At 47.2% G+C, this 25,151-nt stretch overlaps 1 protein-coding gene across 1 annotated transcript in view; it reads right to left on the reverse strand.

The window, feature by feature from the left end:
* The window catches only part of LOC127575532 (dynein axonemal heavy chain 6-like), a 277,640-nt gene that overhangs the window by 134,024 nt on the left and 118,465 nt on the right, over positions 1-25,151 (reverse strand). The window contains exons 27-31 of the mRNA XM_052025464.1: positions 22,372-22,558; positions 21,422-21,501; positions 14,479-14,650; positions 6,687-6,776; positions 700-831 (exon numbers count right to left, since the gene is read on the reverse strand). Coding sequence (XP_051881424.1) covers positions 700-831; positions 6,687-6,776; positions 14,479-14,650; positions 21,422-21,501; positions 22,372-22,558 — 661 coding nt within the window. The remainder of the gene's footprint in view (positions 1-699; positions 832-6,686; positions 6,777-14,478; positions 14,651-21,421; positions 21,502-22,371; positions 22,559-25,151) is intronic.

The raw sequence follows: 25,151 nt of genomic DNA on the forward strand, positions 1-25,151 counted from the left end.
ACGTTTAAGAGGCTGTTAGACACAGGGAATGGAGGGACACAGACCATGTGCAGGCAGCTAGGATTAGTTTAGATTGGCATCACAGTTGGTGTAGATGTGGTGGGCCGAAGGGCCTGTTCCTGTGCTGTACTGTTCTATGTTAAAGCAGTTTGGGATGCTGAGATTATGAAAGGCACTATAGAAATGCAAGACTCATTGTATGTAGTAGAAGGACTTGGTGCTGAAGGTCTGCTGGCACAGTGGAGCAGATAGTCGAACCCCTGCCTCACAGCTCCAGAGACGCAGGTTCAATCCTCGCCTTGAGCGCTGTCTGTGTGGAGTTTGCACCTTCTCCCTGTGACCTCCAGGCTTCCTCTGGGTTCCCTGGTTTCCTCCCACATCCCAGAGACATGAAAGTCAATAGGTTAACTGGCCACTGTAAATTGCCCCTAGTGTAGGTGAAGGGTAGAATCTGGGGGGAGTTGATGGGAATGTGGGGAGAATAAAATGGGATTAATTTAGGGTTAGTGTAAATGGGTGGTTGCTGCTCAGTGCGGAATCGGTCGGCTGAAAGGCCTGTTTCTGTGCTGTATCTCTCTATGACTCTGTGCTTCTTAAAATTCAAAGCCTTTTTATCTTCATATTGGGGCTGATAAAAGTTTTGGTTTGCTTTGATCAGCAATTCTTTGTGTGCTTGCACAGAATAAAACATTTACGTACCAAGGGTGGTTTGTCATCAGCCGCAGCCTCTGGAACAAGGCCTGGCAGGATGACCAGGGCCTTCTGCAGGATTGTTCTGGCTACTGTCTTCCCCCCACAGGTGGGGCCCACCAGCACCACGCCATGACGCACCTGTGGACAGAGAAACATTGTCCTTTCAACCGCAGGGACAACCTGGAGTGGTGCTGAGTGCTCTCCCTTGGGTCTAAACCAGAACACAGGACTTTTGTGGGCACGGGGAGGGAGAAGCAGCACTCTCGAGGGGAGCAGCGAGGATTACTTCAAACATTTATCAGAAATATACTAAAATATCTCTTAAATACTTTGTGGGATACACCTTTAATATAAGTAAACGGTACAAAATGTATCCACTTTATAATATTGGATTTTTTTCTACCAAAAAGTGAGTGACAGGTTGTTGAAAATGAAGTTCAAGAACATAGCAAAAGGAAGTGGCCATTCGGGCCCTCTACTCTGTTGCCACATTCATTGAGGTTTGTTTCTTTATTATTGTCACCTGTACCGAGGTCTAGTGAAAAACTTTGTTTTGCATGCCATCCATACAGATCATTTCATCGCACCAGTGCATTGAGGTAGTACAAGGGGAAACAATAACAGAATGTAGAATAAAGTGTTACAGTTACAGAGAAAGTGCAGTGCAGGCAGACAATAAGGTGCAAGGTCATAACGAGGTAGATTGTGAGGTCAAGAATCCATTTTATTGCACTAAAGGACCATTCAATAGTCTTATAACAGTGGGATAAAAACTGTCCTTGAGCCTGGTGGTACGTGCTTTCAGGCTTTTGTATCTTCTGCCCAACAGGAGGGTGCAGAAGACAGAACGTCCGGGGTGGGTGGGGTCTTTAATTATGTTGGCTGCTTTACCGAGGCAGTGAGAAGTGTAGACGGAATCCATGGAGGGGAGGCTGGTTTCGGTGATGCGCTGGGCTGTGTCCACAACTCTCTGCAGTTTCTTGCAGTCCTGCGCAGAGCAGTTGCCGTACCAAGCCATGATGCATCCAGATAGGATGCTTTCTATGGTGTATCAATAAAAATTGGTGAGGTTCAAAGGGGACATGCAGAATTTCTTTATCCTCCTGAGGAAGTAGAGGTGCTGGTGAGCTTTCTTTGTCATGACATCCATGTGGTTGGACCAGGACAGACTATTGGTGATGCCCAGTCCTGGGAACATGAAGCTCTCAACCCTCCTGACCTCTGCACCGTTGGTGTAAACAGGAGTGTGTGTACTGCCCCCCTCCTTGAAGTCAATGACCAGCTCTTTTGTTTTGCTGACATTGAGGGAAAGGTTGTTGTCATGACATCATGTCACTGGGCTCTCTGTCTCCTTCCTGTCGTTATTTGAGATTCGGCCCACTATGGTGGTATCATCTACAAACTTGTAGATGGAGTTAGAGCAGAATCTGGCCACACAGTTGTGGGTGTATAGGGAGTAAAGTAGGGGGCTGAGGACACAGCCCTGTGGGGCACCAGTGTTGAGAATAATCGTGCTGGAGATGTTGCTACCTATTCTTACTAATTGCAGTCTGTTGGTCAGGAAGTCAAAGATCCAGTTACGGAGGGAGGTGTTGAGTCCCAAGTCTCAGAGTTTGGTGATGAGTTTGCTTAGAATTGTAGATTTGAAGGTGGAGCTGTAGTCAATACACAATAGTCTAACATAGGTGTTTTTACTGTCCAGATACTCCAGAGATGAGTGTAGGGCCAGGAAGATGGTGTCCGTTGTGGACCTGTTTCGGCAGTAGGCGAATTGCAGTGGGTGGAGGTTGTCTGGGATGCTGGAACTGATGTGTGCCGTGACCAGCCTCTCCGAGCTGCATCATGGTGGATGTCAGAGCCACTGGGTGGTAGTCATTAAAGGACATTACCTTGTTTTTCCTAGGTACCCGGATGATAGTGGTTTCCTTAAAGCAGGTCCTCAGATTGAAGTAGGGAGAGGTTAAACATGTCTGTTAATACCCCCACCAGCTAATCTACGCAGGATCTAAGGACACGGCTGGGGATTCCAGTCGGGCCAGATGCTTTCAGTGGGTTCACTCTCTGGAAAACTGATCTGACGTCTGCAATGGTGAATGTGGGTTCAGGTGCATTGGAGACTGTCGGCGTGGGTGGTGACAAACCACTCCCCCTCTGTTCAAAATATGCATAGAATGAGTAAAGCTCATCGGGAAGGATTGCGCTGTTGTCAACAATGCTACCCGACTTCATTTTGTAGCCCGTTATAGCATGTAAGCCCTGTCACAACTGATGGCTGGTCTGGGACTCTATTTTGAACTGACATTGTCTCTTGGCATCTCTGATAGCTTTACGGAGGTCGTATCTCAATTTCTTGTGAAGGTCAGAGTAACCCGATTTGAATGCTGCAGTCCTGGACATCAGTAGGGAGTGGATCAGCTGGTTCATCCATGATTTCCAGTGTTGGAACACCTGGATTGTCTTCTTTGGTACACAGTCCTCAATACACTTGCTGAAAAAGTCCGTGACGGGGGTGATATACTCATCTAGGTTGGTTGCTGAGTCTTTGAGTAGGGACTCAAAGCCGTCATGTAGAAGCTCATCTATTTCCTCAGACCAGCACCGTACGACTTTCTGTATTGGATCCTCCTGTTTACTCCACAATGATGATATGAGACTGTCCTGGGCTCATCTTTCCTCCTAGGCTATCCCTTTAATTGAAGATGAGTTTTAGGGTAGCTGAGGAAGCCTAATGGCGTCTGCGGACTTTGCAGCCAACGGGATAGGAGGTGCCTACTGGGGTGGCTGGGACGATAGTTTGGCACGCGATCGCTCCTCCTGCCCTTTGCACCAGGTTTCTGTGTGCTCCCAGTCCATGGACCCAAGGTCTCAATGTTCACCCCAGTGCTCCTTCTCTCCTTTTTCAGCACCATGGGCCAGCCGTTCCCACGTGTCCATGGGACATTGTACTTTCTCAGGCAGGCTTTGAGAATGTTTTTGAACCTTTTACTCTGTCCACCTGGGAACTCCTTGCTGTAACAGAACCCAAGTTGGAGTGTCCATTTCGCAGGTTCCTCTTCAACATCCAAATGGTGTGTCCTGCCCAACTGAGCCATCTAAGTGATGCTAGGTCCTCAGTGCTAGAGTTGCTGGCCTGGGAGAGGATGCTGATGCTGGTTCCCTTATCCAGCTGGTGGACTTGAAGGAATTTCCTTTGATGGTGTTGGCCGTATTGTTCTAGTATTTCACTCCAAAGCAATACTCCACACGGAGTGGGGCTGATACTGAACCCTGTGTTCAGTGTTACTCCACAGTGACAATACATGACTCGATCAGGCTCAGTCCCAAGCTCCCACTGAGCCAGGCTGATACTGAACAGGGTGGGCACTGTTACATTAAGCTGTGATTTTATCTCTCACCTGAACAAAATTTCACTTATGTCACTTCTCACACACTTAAATAAAAAGAACATCACGCTTTTGTCAATATATGACTCAGTGATTTGATTCAATCTCGTGGAGATCTTATTTTAAACTGAGGCTCAAATTTTAACCCTTTCATTGGCTGTTTCATGTAATAAATGTTTTGAATTTGGTTTGATGCTAGGTTAACAGGGCCGTGGGTCTATTCCCCTCTGCAGAGACAAGAACATTACCCTCGGCTGTGGAAGTGTTGTACTGTAGGGCTCCTATCTTCCAGATGACCTGACGTGCCATCTACTCTCTTGCCTAAACCTAAAAGCACAGGCAGTGTTCAAGGAGAAAGAGAATTCACCCAGGGTTCCTTGTTTAAGGACATACTGACATAAAAACCAGGAGCAGGAGTCAGCTGTCCAGCCCCTCGAGCTGCCTCGTCAGTCACCAAGATCATGACATCTTGCTCAGCGCCATTTTCCAGCACTATCACCAAACCCCTTCATTTCCTTGTCCAGAAATCTATCGATCTCTGTTCTGAAGGATACAATGACTGATCGTCCACTTCTTCCTCATCTCAGTCCTAAACAACCTCTCTCTTCTGCTCCCTGGCCAGGGGACATCTTCCCTGCATCTGACCCCTCAACGCTTGAAGAATTTTGCATGTTTATTGGTCAGCTGAGACCATGAAAGCACTTTGCTTGCTGTAAGGACTCGATTCCATTCTCCCAGCTTCTCTGCCCGTGTTGCAGCTGTTCCGGTGAACACCATCTTCCACACCAGTGTTCCTGACATGGTTGCCTTCCTTGTTCAGCCATGGCTTTCCCCCTGCCACAGGTGATGGGGCTCTCAACCATGTCTGTCTCATTTGCTGCACACCTGCTCTCACTCTCTTTTCTCTTACCCAGAACAAGGATAGGATTCCTCACATTCCACTCCACTGGCTTCCACATTCAACGGATCATCCTCTGGAATTTCCAGCATCTGCAGCAGATTCCACCAACACCATCCCCCCCTCCCCTTACGGCATTCTAAAGGGACCATTTCCTCCAGGACACTGGCTCATTTTCGTCAACACCTACTCCCCTTTTCACAGCGCCTTTCCGACACTTTTCCTGGAGACACGGATGTTGAAGAAGGAACCTGCTCTCATACCACCTCCCTTTCTCCCACCCAGGCCCCTAAAAACTCTGGGTGAAGCAGTGATTCGTTTAAATTCCCTACAATTTATCCTGCAGCCAGTGCTCACTTCCACAGTGGGGAGAACAAACACACATTGTGTGACCACACAACGTGATCCCTACCTTCCAGCAGTCTGACACATTAAATCTTTATTCCACCCCACTCTGAACACTATCTTTGGCCTCCTACACTGTTCCAACAAAGCTCAATGTAAGCTTGAGGAACTCAATACACCACAGCCTTCAGGATTCAACAATGAATTCCACAAATTCAGACACACAGCTATCCCGATCATGTTCCTCCCATTTTAAAGCATCCAGGGATTTATCCTGGAGACACCAGGGACTGCAGACGCTGGAATCTGGAGCAACACACAATCTGCTGGAGGAACTCAGCGGGTCGAGCAGCATCTATGGGGGGGAAAAGAATGACCTGACCTGAAATATCGACAATTCCTTTCCCCCCCACAGATGCTGCTCCACTTGCTGAGCTCCTCCAGTAGATTGTTTGTTGCTGGGGACTTTTCCTTTGCTGGTATTTCAGATTTTATACATCTCCTTCTACCCACAGCTTCCCAGAGAAAGCCCCTGTTATTCAGCACCCTCTCTCAGCCAGGACCACTGCCACTTGTGTCGTTCAGTGTCTCCTGGTCGCACTCGATCACAGACATTCCGTTTCGTTCTCTCTGCACCTCTGTCTGTCCTTTGCACCTTCAGGTGTCAGGGAAGCACAGTGAGTCAGCTCATGGAGCTGCTGCCTCACAGCTCCAGCAACCCGGCTTCCATCCTGACCTCCAGTGCTGTCTATGTGGAGTTTGCATGTTCTCCCTGTGACCACGTGGGTTTCCTCCACATCCCAAGGTCAGGGGGTCGGCAGGTTAATTGGCTATTTAAAATACCACTAGTGTGGAGGTGGCAGGTCAGAGAGAGTTGACATAGACTTGATGGGCCAAAATGGCCTCCTTCTATGCCATAACAGGAAACTCTGCAACTCTCTCCACAGATGCTGCCTGACTGGCTGAGTGTTTCCGGCATTTTCCGTTTATATTTCAGATTTCCAGTTATGTAGTATTTTGATTTCACACTATTAAAGCAAGCTTGCACGATTCACTTCTACAACCACTTTTTTACCCCAGATCTATGCAATTGAGAATTGTTAAATTTTTGTTTAAAACACAACGGTCATTTCCGGATCAATCCTCTTCACCGTGTGTGCAAACTGTCTCCATGTTTCCTACAGCACAACAGCGATTACATTTTTTTTACTTATTAATTTTTTTATAGCCCATCCCCTTTCACTGAGCCAGGCCAAAACTGTTGTCCACATCCCAGTGAGTTCAAATCCCAGAGCCAAATATCAATGCTTCAGTGAACTGATGTTATGAGAAGACAGGAATGAGGCTGGTCAGGTGAAGGACTTTACCAGAATCTGACTGTATAGCTGGATTATCTTCTCCACTTGGCTTGGCCAGTTCTGGAAGCCCAGCTCCGATGTTGCCATGGCTATCGCTTTCTACAATGAACAGACAAAACCAGAACTGTTATAGTAACAGTGGACGCTGGATTCACAGCTTTGAAGTTCTCGGGCCCCGGATGCGTCATTGCCCTCCCCCTCACAGGATCCTGGTGTGTCACACACTCAGTGCTGACTCAGACAATTAGTGCAGCACATGGAGGCATAAAAATTGTCCCACAAACCTCACTATCTCACCTCGTTGGGGAGGTCACCAGTCCCTGCTTTTTTCCATTACCCAATCCTTAATTCACACTGATATTTTACTCTCACTAGTCCGAGTTAAATTCCATCAGCCATTCCCTTATGTTCCCAGTTGATCTAGATCCTGCAGTAACTTTAAAGAACCTTCTTCACTATCCACTATACCACAATTTTGATGTCATCTGCAAACTTACTAATCATACCACCTGCATTCTCTTCCAACTCTACAATATATATAGTAAATAATAAAGGAGCCAGCACCGATCCCTGCGGCACACCCCTTGATGCACGTCTTCAACCTGAAAACAACCCTTCACTACCACCATCTGCCTCCTCCCACCAAGCTGATTTTGTATCCAATTTGCTATCACACCCTGGATCCCATGTGATCTAAACTTCTACACCTGCCCACCATGTGCAACCTCATCAAACGCCTTGAAAACGTTCACACAGACAATGTCCACACCTAATCTTCTCTGTCACCTCTTCAAAAATACTCAAATTCGTGAAACATATCTCCCACAAACAAAGCCATGTGACCATCCCCAATCATCCTTCCCTTTCCAAACGCAAATAAATCCTGGCCCTCAGAAGACCCTCCAGTAAATTTCCCACCACTGATGTAAGGCCCACCAACCTGTAGTTCCCTGGCTTGTTCTTGCAGTCCGTCTAAAATAAAGGCAAAACATTAGCCACCCTCCAGTCTTCCAGAACCTCATCCGTGGCCAACAAAGATACAAAGATCTCTGCCAGGGCTCCAGTGATCCCTCCCTTGCTTCCCACGGTGTCAGAGGATATACCTCAGCAGAACCGGGGATTTATCCACCTTAATGCGCTTCAATACCACGAACACCACTTCCTTTGTAATACTGATTGCTTCAGGATATCACTGTTCCCCTCCCTTTGTAACATCCCTACTAATATAGGAATACTTGGACCATATCTCTGAAATGGTTCTGGGGAATGGTTCACTATGGAATGGTTCTGGGAATGGTTCACTCTGGAGTGGTTCTGGGGAATGGTTCACTGTGGAATGTTCTTGGGGAATGGTTCACTATGGAATGGTTCTGGGAATGATTCACGCTGGAATGTTACTGGGGAATACTTCATTGTGGAATATTCTTGGGGAATGGTCACTGTTGAATGGTCCTGGGGAATGGTTCACTGGGGAATGGTTCTGGGGAATGGTTCACTCTGGAATGGTTCTGGGGAATGATCCACACTGGAAGGTTACTGTGGAATGGTCCTTGGCAATGGTTTCCTGTGGAATGGTCATGGGGAGTGATTCACTGTGGAATGGTTCTGGGACTAGTTCAGTCTGGAATGGTTCGAGGAATGGTTCACTATGGAATGTTACTGGTGAATGGTTAACTCTGGAATGTTCCTGGGGAAAGGTTCACTCTTTAATGGTTCTGGGGAACAGTGACATTCTGAAATGGTTCTTGGGTTTGTGAGGGTTTCAAATCTAGGTCCAGTATTAGTGAGATTCATCGACAAGCAATATGCAGTTTTATTCAATTGTCTTGATAATAAACCCTTCTTTTATATTTATTTTTAACAGTATGCATGAGCCTTAAATATATCATTAACTCCCAGTAGAAAGTGCATGAACAGCAAGTAATTTAATTATACATGTGCGTGCGTATCTGTATCTATTTACATATCGCCGGGACTTTGGAGGAAATGATCCATCTCAACCAGATCTGGGACTGACAGCCTTGAATATAAAGTACAGGCTGTCACTGAGCTGCCTCACACACACATCCAGAGAGCTGGCAGATCACAGGATAATTTGGAGTACCATTGGGAAAATGGAAATTCAATTACTAGACAACTGCTCAGCATTTTACTCAGAGCAAAACTCCAGCTAACTCCAGTCCAAACTCCTAAAGCAGAGTTTATATCCCTAGATTTACTTTTAAAGCTGCATAAAACTTTGGTCTGGCCACGTTTGGAGCACTGTGTGCAGTTCTGGTCGCCCCATTACAGGAAGGATGTGGAGGCTTTGGAGAGGGTGCACAAGAGATTCACCAGGATGCTGCCTGGATTAGAGGGTAGGAGCTATAAGGAGAGGTTGGACAAACTTGGGTTGTTTTCTCTGCAGCGGCGGAGGGTGAGGGGAGACCTGATAGAAATTCATAAAATTATGAGAGGCAGAGATAGGGTAGACAGCCAGAGTCTTTTTCCCAAGGTGGAAACATCAAATACTAATGGACATAGCTTGAAGGGGATTTACATGGCAAGTATTTTTTACACAGACACTGGTGGGTGCCTGGAACGTGCTGCCAGGCATGGTGGGGAAGCAGATATGATAGCGGTGAGACATTTAGACAGGCTCGTGGACAGGCAGGAAATGGGGGGATATGGATCACGCGCAGACTGATGAGCAGTTTAAATTGGCATCATGGTCAGCATATACATTGTAGGTCAAAGGGCCAGTTCCTGTGCTGTACTGTTTTATGTTCTATGTTACTAATTGGGAACATAAGTCTGTTAAAAGTATGGATGCAAGAGCAGCTGTTCACACAGTCACCCTGGCATGGGGAGGTTTGTACATGGACAGGGTGTGAATGGTGATGGCAGAAAACTAATGCTGGCAAACTGAAAAGGTATGAGGCGCAGTGTGCTGGGGAGATCAGTGACTGAGAACTTCACAAGCTATCAGATGCAATGATAACATGTGGATCCTGTACACTTCTGAGACGTGGTCTGTTATAGCTGGTACCTCAGTTACCAACAATGCTGCCTCTGCAAAATCCTCCAAATTCGCTGGCAGGATAAGCAATCCAGCATTAGGGCTCCAATTGCAGGCCACGTTGTTCACAAGCTTAATGTCAGACTCCTGACATAGGCACCCTGAACTCCATCTCAGCAAGAGATTACCAGTAAACATTTGCTGGGAAATGTGTAATCCCAATAGCTTGTCCTGGTCCAACCACGTAGATGCTGTGGCCAAGAAAACACTCCAGCACTTCTACTTCCTCAGAAGGCTAAGGAAATTCGGCACGTCCCATTGACCCTCACCAATTTTTAGAGATGCACCACTGAAAGCATCCTATCTGGATACCTTCTCAGCTTGGTACGGCAACTGCTCTGCCCAAGAATGCAAAATATTGCAGAGAGTTGTGGACACAGCTCAGCACGTCACGGAAACCAGCCTCCTCTCCATGGACTTCTACACCTTGCTGCCTCAGAAAAGCAGCCAACATTAGCAAAGACCTCTCCCACCCCAGACATTCTCTCTTCTCCCCCCTACCATCAGGCAGGAGATACAAAAGCTTGAAAACACGCACCACCAGGCTCAAGGACAGTTTCTATCCTGCTGTTATAAGGCTATTGAGCGGACCTTTTGTGCCTTAAAGATATGAACTCTTGACCTCACAATCTACCTCATCTTGGCCCTTGCACCTTATTGGCTGCCTGCACTGCACTTTCTCTGTAACTGTAACACTATATTCTGCATTCTGTTATTGCTTTTCCCTTGTACTATCTCAAAGTACTTATGTTTTGAAATGATCTGTAAGGATGGCTTTTCACTGTATCTTGGTACATGTGACAACAATGAACTAATTCCAATTCCTGCTACTATTGAGGGAATCCCTGACCAAAGTGGAAAAGATGCATTCGGGATGGTGGTGAGAAGGTCTAGAATCCTCAGTCCCTTTGATGGGAGCACCCAAAAGTCCAGTGTAAGTGACAGAATGAGTGCACCACCCCTCAAACTACCCTGTCAGGCACCTTCTGCCTCATCTGAGGCAGAGTCTGCAGGTCCCACATCAGCTACATCAGAACCCAACAAACCAAGGTGGGCCCCAGGCACCCGTGATCTCACGGGACTGTCTGAGAAGAAGTTGTGTTGGACCAGCTTGGGTAGAGGTGCAGTTAGCGCCTGTCTTCAGCACCACATCAGGGCTTCTGTCACAGCCTGCTCCTGTGTTTTATGACTCACTTCATCCATAAATCACAGCCTATCTCCACTGTAAAGCAGTGACCAAACTATGCAGCTTTTCCCTCACTTTCACAATTCTGAATGGTCTTTGACCTGAAATATTAACTCAGTTTCTCTTTTCACCGATCTGCCTGACCTGTTCACTGTTTCCGTATTTTTTTATTTCCATAGAACCACAGAACCATAGAACCATACAGCACAAAACAGGCCCTTCGGCCTACCATGTTGTGCCGTCCATCAAACCACCCTCACACTAACCCTTTCCTCTCGCATATCCCTCTATCTCACATTCCTCCATATGCCTATCCAACAAACTCTTGAACCTGTCCAATGTATCTGCCTCCACCACCACCCCAGGCAGTGCATTCCATGCACCAACCACTCTCTGGGTGAAAAACCTCCCCCTGACATCTCCCCTGAACTTCCCACCCATAACCTTAAAGCCATGCCTTCTCGTCTTGAGCACTGGTGCCCTGGGAAGGAGGCGCTGGCTGTCTACTCTATCTATTCCTCTCAATATTTTATATACCTCTATCATGTCTCCTCTCATCCTCCTCCTTTCCAGTGAATAAAGCCCTAGCACCTTAAGCCTCTCCTCATATTCCATATGCTCTAATCCAGGCAGCATCCTGGTAAATCTCCTCTGCACCCTCTCCAATGCCTCCACATCCTTCCTATAATGTGGTGACCAAAACTGAACACAGTACTCTAAGTGTGGTCTAACTAGAGTTTTGTAAAGCTGCATCATCACTTCACGGCTCTTAAACTCAATCCCACGATTTATGAAAGCCAACATCCCATAGGCCTTCTTTACTGCTCTATCCACCTGTGAGGCAACTTTCAGTGAACTGTGAATATGAACCCCCAGATCCCTCTGCTCCTCTACACTGCCAAATACCTTGCCATTCACCCTGTACTCTGCCCTGAAGTTTGTCCTTCCAAAGTGTACGATCTCACACTTCTCTGGATTGAACTCCATCTGCCACTTGTCAGCCCAGCTCTGCTTCCTATCAATATCCCTCTGTAAGCTCCGACAGCCCTCCACACTATCCACAACACCGCCGATCTTAGTGTCGTCCGCAAACTTACTAACCCAGCCTTCCACCCCCTCATCTAAGTCATCTATAAATATCACAAAAAGTAGAGGTCCCAGAACCGATCCCTGTGGGACACCACTAGTCACTGCCCTCCAATCCGAGGGCACTCCTTCCACCACAACCCTCTGCTTTCTACAGGCAAGCCAATTTCTAATCCACACAGCCAAGCTTCCCTGGATCCCTTGGCCTCTGACCTTCTGAAGAAGCCTACCATGAGGTACCTTATCAAACACCTTACTAAAATCCCTACAGAGATTTCAGATCTCTAATATCAGCAGCTTTTGTTTCTCATTTTCAACTCTGCAATACTCACTGTCGCCTGACTATTGTGTACAATCTTGACATAACCTCCCTGCTCTGGGATTCTATGCCCCCATGAATGAAGGAAAACATCCCATGTGTCATTTGAAGCACCATATTGCTCTATTGTCTGAGTTTCCTCTGGGTGCTCCTGTTTCCTCCCACATCGAGAAGATCTGCACGCTAACTGGACGCTGTAATTGCCCTTGGTCAACATCAACATCTATCATCAAAGAGCCCCACCATCGGTCCGTGCTATCTTCTCACAGCTCCCACCGGGCAGGAGGTACAGAAGCCTGAAGTCCCACACCACCAGGTTCAGGAACAGCGACTTCCCTTCAACCATTCGGTTCTTGAACCAACCAACAAAACTACGGTACAGCAACACTGTGACCACTTGATCACTTTGCACTAAAATGGACTTTTTTTTGTTCTATTTGTGCTCTTTTTTATACAAAATGTGTTTAATTTATGTTTTTATCTGATACCATGTGCCTGTGATGCTGCTGCAAGTAAGTTTTTCATTGCACCTGTGCACACACGTACTTGTGCATCTGACGATAAACTCCACTTTTAGTTTGGTGAGTAGGTGAGTGGTAGAATCTGGGGGGAGTTGATGAACATGTGGGGAGAGTACAATAGGAATAGTGTAGGATGAAGTGTAAACGGCTGGCTGATAATCAACACGGACTCAGTGAGCCATGGGGTCTGGTTCAATGCTGTTCGACTCTGCGGCCACTCTATGCTGCTCCTCCATTTTGAGCAGTCAGGGGCTTGGGGTTCCCATACATCAGTGTGGATGTTATGTTTTTATCATTTATCAAGGAGTCTTTGAAAACATTCTTGAATTGACTCCTCTGTCCTTGTAATCTCTTACAGTGACAGAGCTCGGAGTGGACCCTATGTCTAGAGTCTTGTGTCAGGTAGAGGAACGATGTGAGCCACTCAGTGGAGCTGGCTGATTGTAACTGAACCCAGGATGTCCTGGGAGATTGTCCTGGGAAAGGACGCTGATGTTTTTATCCCTTATGGGAGCAACAGATTTGTGGGATTTTGTGAAGATAACGGAGGTGGTATTTCTCTAGTGCTTTGAGGCGTCTGTTGGAGGTAGTCCATGTTCTGAAGTGTACAGAGGGTGAACTTTACAAGGTTTTTGATCTTCAAATACTCTTTTCCTCAGACGGCCAAAAGTTGTGCAGTTGCATGGAGAATGGAAGAGCTGATGAGGACAATAGTAATTTTGAAGGCAATGTTCTCCAGCATCTGCTGACAGTTATGGCTCTGGACAATAGTTTCAGCACCAACATCTGAAATACTGGTGGATGAAGGGGTAGCCTGTAATTTAAAAGAGGAGGAAGAACCCTTAAGAAGGTTGGGTTTGGACAGGCTAGGACCTTTTTGAGGTTGGACAGGCTAGGAGTGTAGGAGGCTGAGAGATGATCTTATAGAGGTGCCTATAATATCAGGAGGAGCATTGATAGGTGAACCAACTCAAGTCTTTTTCCTAGGGTTGGGGAATCAAGAACCGGAGGGCATAGGTTTAGAGTGAGGGGGAAATATTTAATAGGAACTTGAAAAGCAACTTTTTTTACACAAAGGGTGGTATTAAACTTTAAACTTTAAAACTTAAACTTTATTTCTACAGCACAGTAACAGGCCCTTCTGGCCCAATGAGCCCGCACCGCCCAATTACACCCATGTTAACCTACTAACCCGTACGTCTTTGGAATGTGGGAGGAAACCGGAGCACCCGGAGGAAACCCATGCAGACACGGGGAGAACGTACAAACTCCTTATAAACAGCGGCGGGAATTGAAACCCAATCGCTGGCGCTGTAATAGCATTACGCTAACCGCTACACTGCCGTGCCGGTATGTATACGGAATGGGCTGCCAGAGGACGTGGCTCAGCAGGTAAAATAACAGCTTTTAAAAAACAATTGGACAGGTACATGGATAGGAAAGGTTTAGATTATGACAAATGGGACTAGCTTGGATGGGCATCTTGGTCGGCATGGACCAGTTGGGCCAAAGGGCCTGTTTCCGTGCTGTATGACTCTATGGCTGAAACCAAATAGGATCCTTTAGGGAAATGGCAGGCAGTTAGATATCAGTGAACAACAGGGCTCTTTGGGTTAACCTCACAACCTCACCTGCAACAGAAGGGTTTCATCTTTGGGTGGAGTCAGTCCTGGGAACAGGTCATCCAGAATGTTTTCAAACAAGGGCACATCTTCAGCCAGGAACTTGGTCAGATTCGCATCCTTTAGTGCATTGATGAGAATATGTGATTCATCCGTGTGGTTCAGGGACTTCTTTGTATCTCTAAAGAGAAAGAATCCTGTTAAATTATCAGAGGAAATGCTAAATTGGGGACTGCAGCTTTCTGCCTGCTGTGATTGCAACCCAGAAAGTGATAATGAAATGAAATTCACAGAGCTGATATGAACACTGGCATTTATAATCACTTCACGATCACTTTAACCTTTTCAATGCTGCAAACAGTTCCTCTGCATGGGAAATTGGGTTCTGCTGGGTAACTGTTGCATGAGTTGGTCAGACTACAGTGTCTCCCAGGTAACAGTCACATGGACAGAACAGACTACAGTGTCTCCCAGGTAACGGTCACATGGAGGTCAGCCTACAGTGTGCCCCAGGGAACAGTCACATGGACAGGACAGACTACAGTGTCTCCCAGGGAACAGTTACAGGGACAGGACAGACTACAGCGTCACCCAGGTAATAGTGACAGGGACCGGACAGACTACAGCGTCACCCAGGTAATAGTCACGGGACAGGACAGACTACAGCATCACCCAGGTAACAATCACGTGGGCAAGTCAGCCTACAGTGTTTCCCAGGTAACAGTCAAATGGACAGGACAGACTACACCATCACCCAGGTAACAGTCATATGGACAGGACAGACTACAGCATCACCCAGGTAACAGTCACATGGGCAGGTCAGACTACAATACCTCATGGGTTACAGTCACCCTGTCAGTTCAGACTACAGTGCCTCCTGGGTTACAGCTGCAAGGACAGGTTGACCTACACTATCTCCTGGGTAACAGTAATTAAAAAACAAACGTATAAAGGAAGCATGTTATCGAATGGTAAAAATGTTCTACCTTCCACTCCTAGCTCTGCTCTTCCCTCTTCTGAACTTATTCTCAGTTTCCCACCTACCTGCCCATGTAAACACAACACTCCGCTAGAGCACTGGCAAACAACAACATCCTCCCCACCGCCCCCCGCGCCCCCCACCCCCCAAGACCTCTCTGAGGGGATCGGTCCAGACCGTTTTGAGGTGCAATCCTCTGGCCTTCAGATGAACTGGAAACTGGTTGGATCATGAGATGTGCTCAGGGAGCTCCTGAGTACTTGCCTGTTGGGCAGTCACCCCTTCCCTCCCTCCTGGCTCTCTCTCCATGTCACAGATTTACACAGCACGGAAACAGGTCCTTCGGCCTAACTCATCCATACTGGACAAGCTGCTCATCTAAGCTGGTCCCATTTGCCTGCATATTCCTCTCAACCTTCCCTATCCATGTACCTGTCCAAATATCTTTCAAACATTGTAATTGTACCCACCTCTCCTGCTTCCTCTGGCAGCTCATTCCATACATCCACCACCCTCTTGTGTGGAAAAACCTGCCCCTCAGGTCCCCTTTAAACCTTTCCCCTCTCACCTTAAACCTATGCCCACTAGTTTTAGACTCCCCTACCCTGGGAGAAAGACTGACCATCCACCTTATCTCTGCCGCTCATGTTATACACCTCTATTAGGTCACCCCTCAGCCTCCTCCGCTCCAGGGAGAACAGTCCCAGCCTGTCCAGACTCTCCTTATAACTCAAGCCCTCCAGCCCCGGCAACATCCTTGTGAATCTTTTCCACACCCTTTCTAGCTTAATCACTTCCTACTTATAGTACAGTGACCAGAACTGCGCACAATGCACCAGGTGCGGTCTCACCAACATCTGGTACAGCTGTAACATGACGTCCCAGCTCTTGTACTCAATGTCCCGTGCGGTGAAGGCAAGCCATACACTTTCTTCACCACTTTGTCTCCCTCTGTCACCACTTTCAGGAAACTATGTACGTGTACCCCTCGGTGTCCCTGTTTTACAACACCCCCCAGGGCCCTGTCGTTCACTGTGCAAGTCCTGCCCTGGTTTAACTTCCCAAATACAACACTTCACACTTGACTGAGTTAAATTCCATCTGCCGTTCCTCGGCCTACTTTCCCAGCTGACCTAGACCCAGACAACCTTCTTCACTGTCCGCTACAACACCAATTTTGGCATCATCCACATACTTATTAATCATACCAGTTGCATTCTCATCCTATGTCAATTGCATTGACATAGATGACAAACAACAGGGGACCCAATACCAATCCCTGCAGCACACCGCCCGTCACAGGCCTCCAATCTGAATAACAACTTTCCACTACTGCCCTCTGTCTCCTACCACCAAGACAATTTTGTATCCAGCTGACTAGTTCACCCTCACCAGTCTACCATGTGGTAACATGTCACCTGAGCACTAGAGCCAATTTATCTGCAATTGCAGGTGTGTCAAGAAATCCAACCAAGGAACTGGCACATCCAGCCAGCCTGAGGGACAGGCAAAGTCATTGTCCCGATCTGCAAGATACAGTGAAAAGAGCTCCGGCGAGGGGTGAGAGGCGTATGGTTTAATACGCAGCTCTGGCTGAGAAGCTGGCTGGCTCCTGCACTGGAGTGAAGATTATATACCCGGGTGATTTACTGAACCCCGTCTGGGTTACCGTCCTCACTGACTGAAGCTGCAATGTGGTTGATGCTTGCTTTGACCGAACTATCTGAGAACTGCAGATCCATTCTCCATTCCAAGACAGTATAGCATGGAGGTGGATCCTGACTCCCCCTGACACACACTCAGCTAGAACACCAGACCTTGGCCGGCTTGTGGGGAGAAATATATTCAGGGTTTCAGAGCAGATCAGGCAACAATGAGTCTCTGGTTTATTTAATGTTCTCCCACAGGGAGCACGTGTTCTTTCACACTTTCTTCTGCGGTGCCTTTCCATTGCACTGTCACTCAGCACACACTGCAGACTGAAATAGAATCAGAAAATGCTGGAAATATTCAGTGGCTCAGAATTATCTCTTTCTGGTTTCCAGCAACTGAAGCATTTTGCTTTAGATACCGTGAGATGTCCTGTCCATGTGACTGTTATCCTGGAGGAACAAAGGGCTGCAGATGCTGGAATCTAGACGAAAAACATGATGATGCTGGAGGAACTCAGCAGGCCAGGCAGCATCGGTGGAGAAAAGCAGGCGGTCAACATTTCGGGTCATTGACCTCATTGAAATGTTGACCGCCTGCTTTTCTCCATGGATGCTGCCTGGCCTGCTGAGTTCCTCCAGCATCACCGTGTTATCCAGGAGATATTGTAAGCTGACCTGCCAATGTGACTGGAGCAGTACACAACTGCTGGAGGAACTCAGCAGGTCGAGCAGCATTGGCGGGGGGAAATGGACAGTTGGCGTTTCAGGTCGAGACCCTTCATCTGGACTGGACAGATGAAGGGTCTGAACCCGAAACATCAACCGTCCATCTCCCTCCGCCGATGCCGCCTGACCCGCTGGGTTCCTCCAGCAGTTTATTTTTTGCTCTTCCAGTTTATGGTTTGTTGCTCCAGATTCCGACATGTGCAGCCTCTTGTGTCTCCAGACACTGTTGGCTGACCTGCCTGTGAGACACCCTAGGCTGACCTGTCCACATGCCTTCTACACAGGAGATGCTGGAGGCTGACTAACCCATGTGACTGCATTCCAGGAAGTACTGCATTACCCCCGTATCAACTGACCCTGGACAGTTGTCTCCCTGTCCCACTTACTCCTTTCTGACCCTGGATGACTGCCTCGCTCTCCTAGTTACCTCAGTATTTTCCCCTAGCAGAGGACATAGGTTTGAGGTAAGGGGTGGAAGATTTAAACGGGATCTGAGAAAGTATTTTTCACGCGGCGGGTGGTTGGAATCTGGATCGCACCGCCTGAGGGGATGATGGAGGCAGATGCTCTCATGACATTTAAGAGGTATCCAGACAAGCACTTGAATCACCAAGACAGAGAAGGCCATGGGATAACTGTTGGAAAATGGGATTAGTATGGATTGGGTAATCAATGGTTGGCACAGACTGGCTGGGCTGAAGGGCCTGTTGCTCTACCGTATAATTCCATGACTCTATACAGGTTACCAAAGTGTTAGGGCAGTTCAGTAACAGAGATTCGCCCTTATGGAGTTCACAAGGTGGTCACCTATAATTGATGCATTGATTTTAATTTTCCCAAATTTACTCGATTTGGGGAAGTTCCATTTGATTGGAAAATGACAAATAGAAGTCCTTTATTCAAATAAAATGGAGACAAAGTGCGAGGAACTACAGGACAGGAATGTTAGAACTCAAAACTAGTCACTGAACCAGGGCAATTTGAAAAATAAAGATAATCAAGGAATAAAAAGGTTTTGTAAAAGGGAGATGGTGTGTGACCAGTTTGTTGGGGTTCTTTGAAGAAGTATTATGTGCTGTGGATAAAGGGGAATTGGTGGATGAACTTTACCTGGGTTTCTAAAAGGAATTTGATGAGACACGGCATCAAAGGTTATTGCGGAAAATAGCCCATGGTGTAGGAGGTAACATAATGGCGAGGATAAAAGATTGCCTGGCTAACAGAAAATAGAGAATAGGCATGAATTGGTTTTTTTCTGGTTGGCAAGATGTAACAAGTGGCGTACAACAGGGATTGGTTCCATAGGCCTCAATATTTTACAGTTTATAGAAATGACTTGACTGCAGGTACCAAAGGTGCGGGGTTGCTAAATTTTCTGATGGCACACAGGTAGGATAGCAATTTGTGCAGAGGATGTCAGGAGGCTGCAAAGGGATATAGATGGGGTTGGTGAGTGGGTGGTGTACAATGTGGGGAAGTTTAAAAATTGCCTATTTCAGCAGGAAGGATGAAAAAAAAAACCATCTTATCTAAATGTAATGATTACAGAGCTCTGAGAGAGAACATGCAACAGTACAGCAAAAGGAACAGGCCCTTCGGCCCACCATGTCTGTGCTGAAGCTGAACACGATGTCAAATTAAACTAAACCTCTCCTGCCGTCATATGATCCATATCCCTCCATTCCCTGCATCTTGTTGCACCTGTATAAAAGCCTCTTAAAGACCATTACCATATCTGCCTCCACCACCACCTCTGGCAGCCCATTCCAGGCACCCAATGAAAAACCTGCCCCGCACGTCTCCTTTAAACTTTCCCCCTCTCACCTTTAATGCACATCCTCTAGTATTTGACATTTCTAACCTGGGAAAAGTTTCTGACTATCCACCCTACCAATGCCTCTCATAATTTTATAAACTTTTATCAGGTCTCCCCTCAGCCTCTGACACTCCAGAGAAAACAACCCAAGTTTGCCCAGGCTCTCCTAATAGTTCACACTCTCTAATCCAGGCAGCATCCTGGTGAACCTCTTCTGTACCCTTTCCAAGATCTCCACATCCTTCAGATAATGGGGAACCAGAATTGCACACAATTGCTGTTGAGGGATCTTAGTGTCCTAGGGCATGTTTCATAAAAGGCTAGTATGCAGGTACAGCAATAATCAGGGAAGTTAACGTTATTGTTTATTGAAAGGGAACTGAATACAAAAGTAAGGAAAGGATGCCTCAGTTATATAATGCACATCTGGAGTACTGTGTACAGATGTACATAGGTTTAGTCAAATTAATGGAGACACAAGGGATTCTGCAGATGCTGGTATCTGGAGCAACACACACAAAGTGCTGGAGGAACTCAGCAGGTCAGGCAGCATCGATGGAGGGAAATAAACAGTCGACGTTTCTGGCTGAGACCCTTCATCAGGACCCGAAACATCAACTGTTTATTTCTCCCCATAGATGCTGCCTGACCTGCTGAGTTCCTCCAGCATTTTGTGTGTTAATCAACAGCTGGAATGGGCAGGTTGTCTGATGAGGAAAGGCGAGCTTCAGTCCACTGGGGTTCAGAAGGGTGAGAGGGAACAAGTGAAGCATACAACATCCTGAGAGGTCCTGACAGGGTGGGTATGGAGAGGATGTTTTCTCTTTTGGAAGAATCTAGGACTACGTGTCAATGCTAAAAAATAAGGGGTTGCCCACTTAAGACATAGCTGAGTTGAAAGTTCTACTTTCAGAGGATTGTGAGTCTTTGGAAATCTCTTGCTCACAGGGCGGTGGAATATCTTTAAGGCAGGGACAGATTATAGGCTTTTGACAACCAAGGAGATGAAAGGTTGCTAGGAGCATGTGGGGATGGTTGGGTGAGGTTATTAAATGGTGTTCTTATTAAATGGTGCAGCAAGCTTGAGGGGCTAAATGGCCAACTTCTGCTCCTAATTTATATGTGACCAGTGGGCAGGCACGGTAGTATAGTGGTTAGCGTAATGCTATTACAGTGCCAGCAACCCGGGTTCAAGTCCTGCTGCTGTCTGTAAGGAGTTTGTACGTTCTCTCCGTGTCTGCGTGGGTTTCCTCCGGGGGCTCCGGTTTCCTCCCACATTCCAAAGACGTACGGGTTAGGAAGTTGTGGGCATGCTATGTTGGCGCCGGAAGTGTGGCGACACTTGCGGGCTGCCCCCAGAACACTCTACGCAAAAGATGCTTTTCACTGTGTGTTTTGATGTATGTGTGACTAATAAAGAAATCTTATCTTACCCAGACTGAACCTGGATAACCACCTTCCCTGTTTCTACCCACCCTCCTCTTCCCACCTTTCCTGTCCATTCCTGCATTCCCCAGCCTGAGCTCTCCTCCCAGTGTATGACTGATATAAGGTTATCGATTGTTCCTATAGCTGTTCTTTAGGCTGCGGCTGGGAACGGGGCTTTGGCGTCAGTGCAGTGATGAAGCAATTGCTTATTTATTTTCATCGGGGAGACTCTCTTCACCCTCAGAAGATGATCTTCAGGATTAGCGACTCCCATCGCGGGGGTCCCTCTGACAGACTGGTGAGACATGCCATCTCTTGGTACAGCCGTCCTCTGTTTAGGTTCACACTTACCCAGTGCCCAGCGCTCTCTTCTTCTGCCCTGCCATCAGTAGCACAGACTTTATGGACCGCATTCCAAAGTCATAATGGTCCTGCAGAGACAGGAGGGATTGATGAGCTCCGAGGTTAGAAGCAAAGCCAACCTTCCTCAGAGACAGCAGCTTGCTCTGACAGTCTGCTGCAAATCTGCACCTCCCACTCTTCTTCATATACAGCAGGATATCACAGAACCCCAGAGTGGTTACAGCACAGGAGTCCAGTACAGTTCCATGTAAAACGATCCAGCTGGAGCGGCTCCCCACCCCCTCCCCAAAAAGATTTAAAAGGGACCCGAAGGGCAACTTTTTTTTTACACAGAGGGTGGGGGGTATATGGAATGAGCTGCCAGAGGAAGTGGTTGAGGCAGGTACATTAACAACGTGTAAAAGACACTTGGACAGGTAGCTGGATAGGAAATGTTTAGAGGGATAATGGACCAAATGCAGGCAAATGGGACCAGCTAATCACTAACCCTAATCCTAACTAAGTGTTTCATTGCACCTGTGCACACATGTACTTGTGTATGTGACAGTAAACTCCACTTTGATGTTGAGCTTCGATGGTCGGCCTGGATATTTGGACCCAGTTTCCATGCTGTATTGCTCTTTGGATCTAGTTCAAGACCCCAGCAGCTTCCAGCAGTCTCTAGCTGAGCCCAACACAGCTCAGTAATCAAGGCCAGGATGATCCTGGTGTCTGGGGCTGCTGGAAGTCCAGCAGGGCGTGACACTGGGGAACTAACAACATGGGCATCAGTCGACCATGAAAGGAGACCTTGTAACTGTGCCGGAGCCCGGGCACTCCTCCTGTATTCAAAGCAATGGCTGTACAACAGCACCTGCATTCACTGCTGGTCAGGGCCCCGATAGAACCCCTGCTGAAGGTGGTGGATCAGCTGCTCCCGGCTGACCGTGGCTCCCTACCTGCTGGGAAAGCTGCCTGCTGGCCAGCTGGTAGAGATTGACAACCTTTCCAGACAGGGACCTGGCCGACTTAAAGCCCTGAGAGAACAGCGAGACTTCGGCAATGAGCTTGGAGTCAGGCACCATCATGGCAACTGGTCGGAACAGGGACTTCAGGTTGTCTGGCAGCTCAACACGTCCCTCGTACCTAAAGCAGGGAAAGAAAAATCCTGCTCCAAACCTCTTCCAAATCTGGGCCAGGAATGTCCACAGGGCAGGTCAACAGTACGGGGAAAAGACAACACACTCACCCCACAGGTCACACACTGGGACACACTCACCCCACAGGTCAATGCACTGAGACACACTCACCCCACAGGTCACACACTGGGACACACTCACCCCACAGGCCACACACTGGGACACACTCACCCCACAGGTCACATACAGGGACACACTCACCCCACAGGTCACACACTGGGACACACTCACATCACAGGCAACACACTGACATAAACTACAGACCTTGCCTCCCCACCACACCAACACATACACACCCGCACGTACACACACACACACACACACACACACACTCTCAGCCGACAACCTCCCTCGCCCATTCTCACAGAGCACCAGCACTGCAGACTGTCTCAGTCTCTCAGCATCAGCCTCACAGATTGACACACACCACTCACCCAGCAGCAACACCACAGACCACACTCACTCCTATACCACTCACCCAGCAACACCACAGACCACACTCACCCCTACACCACTCACCCAGCATTGCCACACTCACACCTTCACAAAATCACAGAAGCACTATGGCACTCGAGGCCATTCGCCCCATCTATGCCATGTCCTAGCCCTTTCCCTTGAGAGTGAATAACTTCCAGGGAAAGGTCCATAGCTGTGCAATCTCCGACAGGAACTGATTGACTCCATTTCCATCTCATCACCACCCTCTGTGTCAATGGCCTTTCACACCCCCCTTGTACCTTTTGCACAACATTTTAAACTCAAATCCCTCGGTTTATGAGCAACCTGCTGATGAAAACAGCTCCCCTCTATTCACTTATTTCTCGTCCTCTGTATTAAATTTCACCTGCCGCTTGTCAAACTCTTCTAAATAGGTCCAAATGCAGCTTTTGCACTGTTGAACACACCCGCTGCTTTAAGACTCCCGCTGTTAGACTCTTGTACGGACCTCTCATACACTAAAGGTGAACTCTTGATCTCCCAGTCTACCTCGTCGTGGCCCTTGCACTTTATTTGTCTCCCTGCACTGAACTTTCTCTGTAATGGCAACGCTATATTCTGCATTCTGTTTTTCCTTTCCTGTTGTACTGCCTCAATGTACTTTGTATGGAATAATCTGTCTGGGTGGCACACAAACAAAGCTTTTCACTGTATCCTGGTAGATAAGATAGATATCTTTAAAATAAGATTTATTAGTCACATGTACATCAAAACACACAGTGAAATGCATCTTTGCATAGTGTGTTCTGGGGGCAGCCCGCAAGTGTCGCCACACTTCCGGCGCCAACATAGCATGCCCACAACTTCCTAACCCATACGTCTTTGGAACGTGGGAAGAAATCTGAGCACCCGGAGGAAACCCACGCAGACACGGGAGAACATGCAAACTTCTTACAGACAGCGGCCAGAATTGAACCCAGGTCGCTGGCGCTGTAATAGCGTTACACTAACCCCTACACTACTGTGCCTGCCCCCATGCCCACAAATTCCTAACCTGTACATCTTTGGAATGTGACAATAGTAAAACAATTACCAAGTACCTCCAAATTTTGTTTCATCTGCAAACTTTTAAATTAAACCCTACATACTTTCTCAAGTCATTGATAGATATAAAAAAGTACTGATCCCTTGGGAGCACTACTATCCAGTTCTCTCCGGTATGAAAAACAAGACGACCCAGCCCGCTGCTGTATTTCCTTAAGTCCTGATGCAGGGTTTTGATCCAAAACTTCAACAATTTCTTTCCTCCCACAGATGCTGCTTGACCTGCTGGGCTCCTCCAGCACTTTGGCTGTTGCTCCAACTTCCAGCATCTGCAGTCTCTGGTGTTTCCTTAAAACAATTCCTGATTCGTGCTGCCACTGAACATTTTGAACATAAAGTCTCATCACAGGATGTGACCGGACCGTACACAAACCACAGCTACACAAAGCAAATCTACAAAAATATCCTTATCAAAAATTATATCACAATTAGCAGTAATTAACCATATAACGTTTTTCCGTGTTAAATCGTATCGGCGTAAACAGAGGGGATTTTAACAAAAACATCAATGATTTGAAAATGTATTGCAGATTGTGGAGATAATGGTTTTCTGCGAGAGGGAGATTAACCCAAGTGTTCATAAGACAATGGACAGCTACCCTGGGGATGAAGAGGCGACTTGCGTTTGAATAATCACTGAAATAGCAACAAGAAAACCAGTGAAGCAAAATCCATTCACAAAGGATGAACGATGAGAAAATACAGGTGAACTCTCAGCCAGAAAATTACTTCACCACCACCAGTGATTAAGACATGGGAATAGAACATGGAACAGTACAGCATGGGATTAGATCAAACAGGTAGAGAGGCTTTGGGGAAGGAGAAGCAGAACACAGGCTATAAAAGTAGTAAGGTAGATGGACTGAAGTGTGTTTACTTAAATGCAAGAAGTGTCAGGAATAAGGGGGATGACCTGAGGGCTTGGATAAGTATGGGGGACTATGATATTGTGGCTATTACTGAGACGTGGCTGACGTCAGGAGAGGAGTGGATATTGA

The sequence above is a fragment of the Pristis pectinata genome, chromosome 10, assembly GCF_009764475.1.
Source record: "Pristis pectinata isolate sPriPec2 chromosome 10, sPriPec2.1.pri, whole genome shotgun sequence".
Lineage (NCBI taxonomy): Eukaryota > Metazoa > Chordata > Chondrichthyes > Rhinopristiformes > Pristidae > Pristis > Pristis pectinata.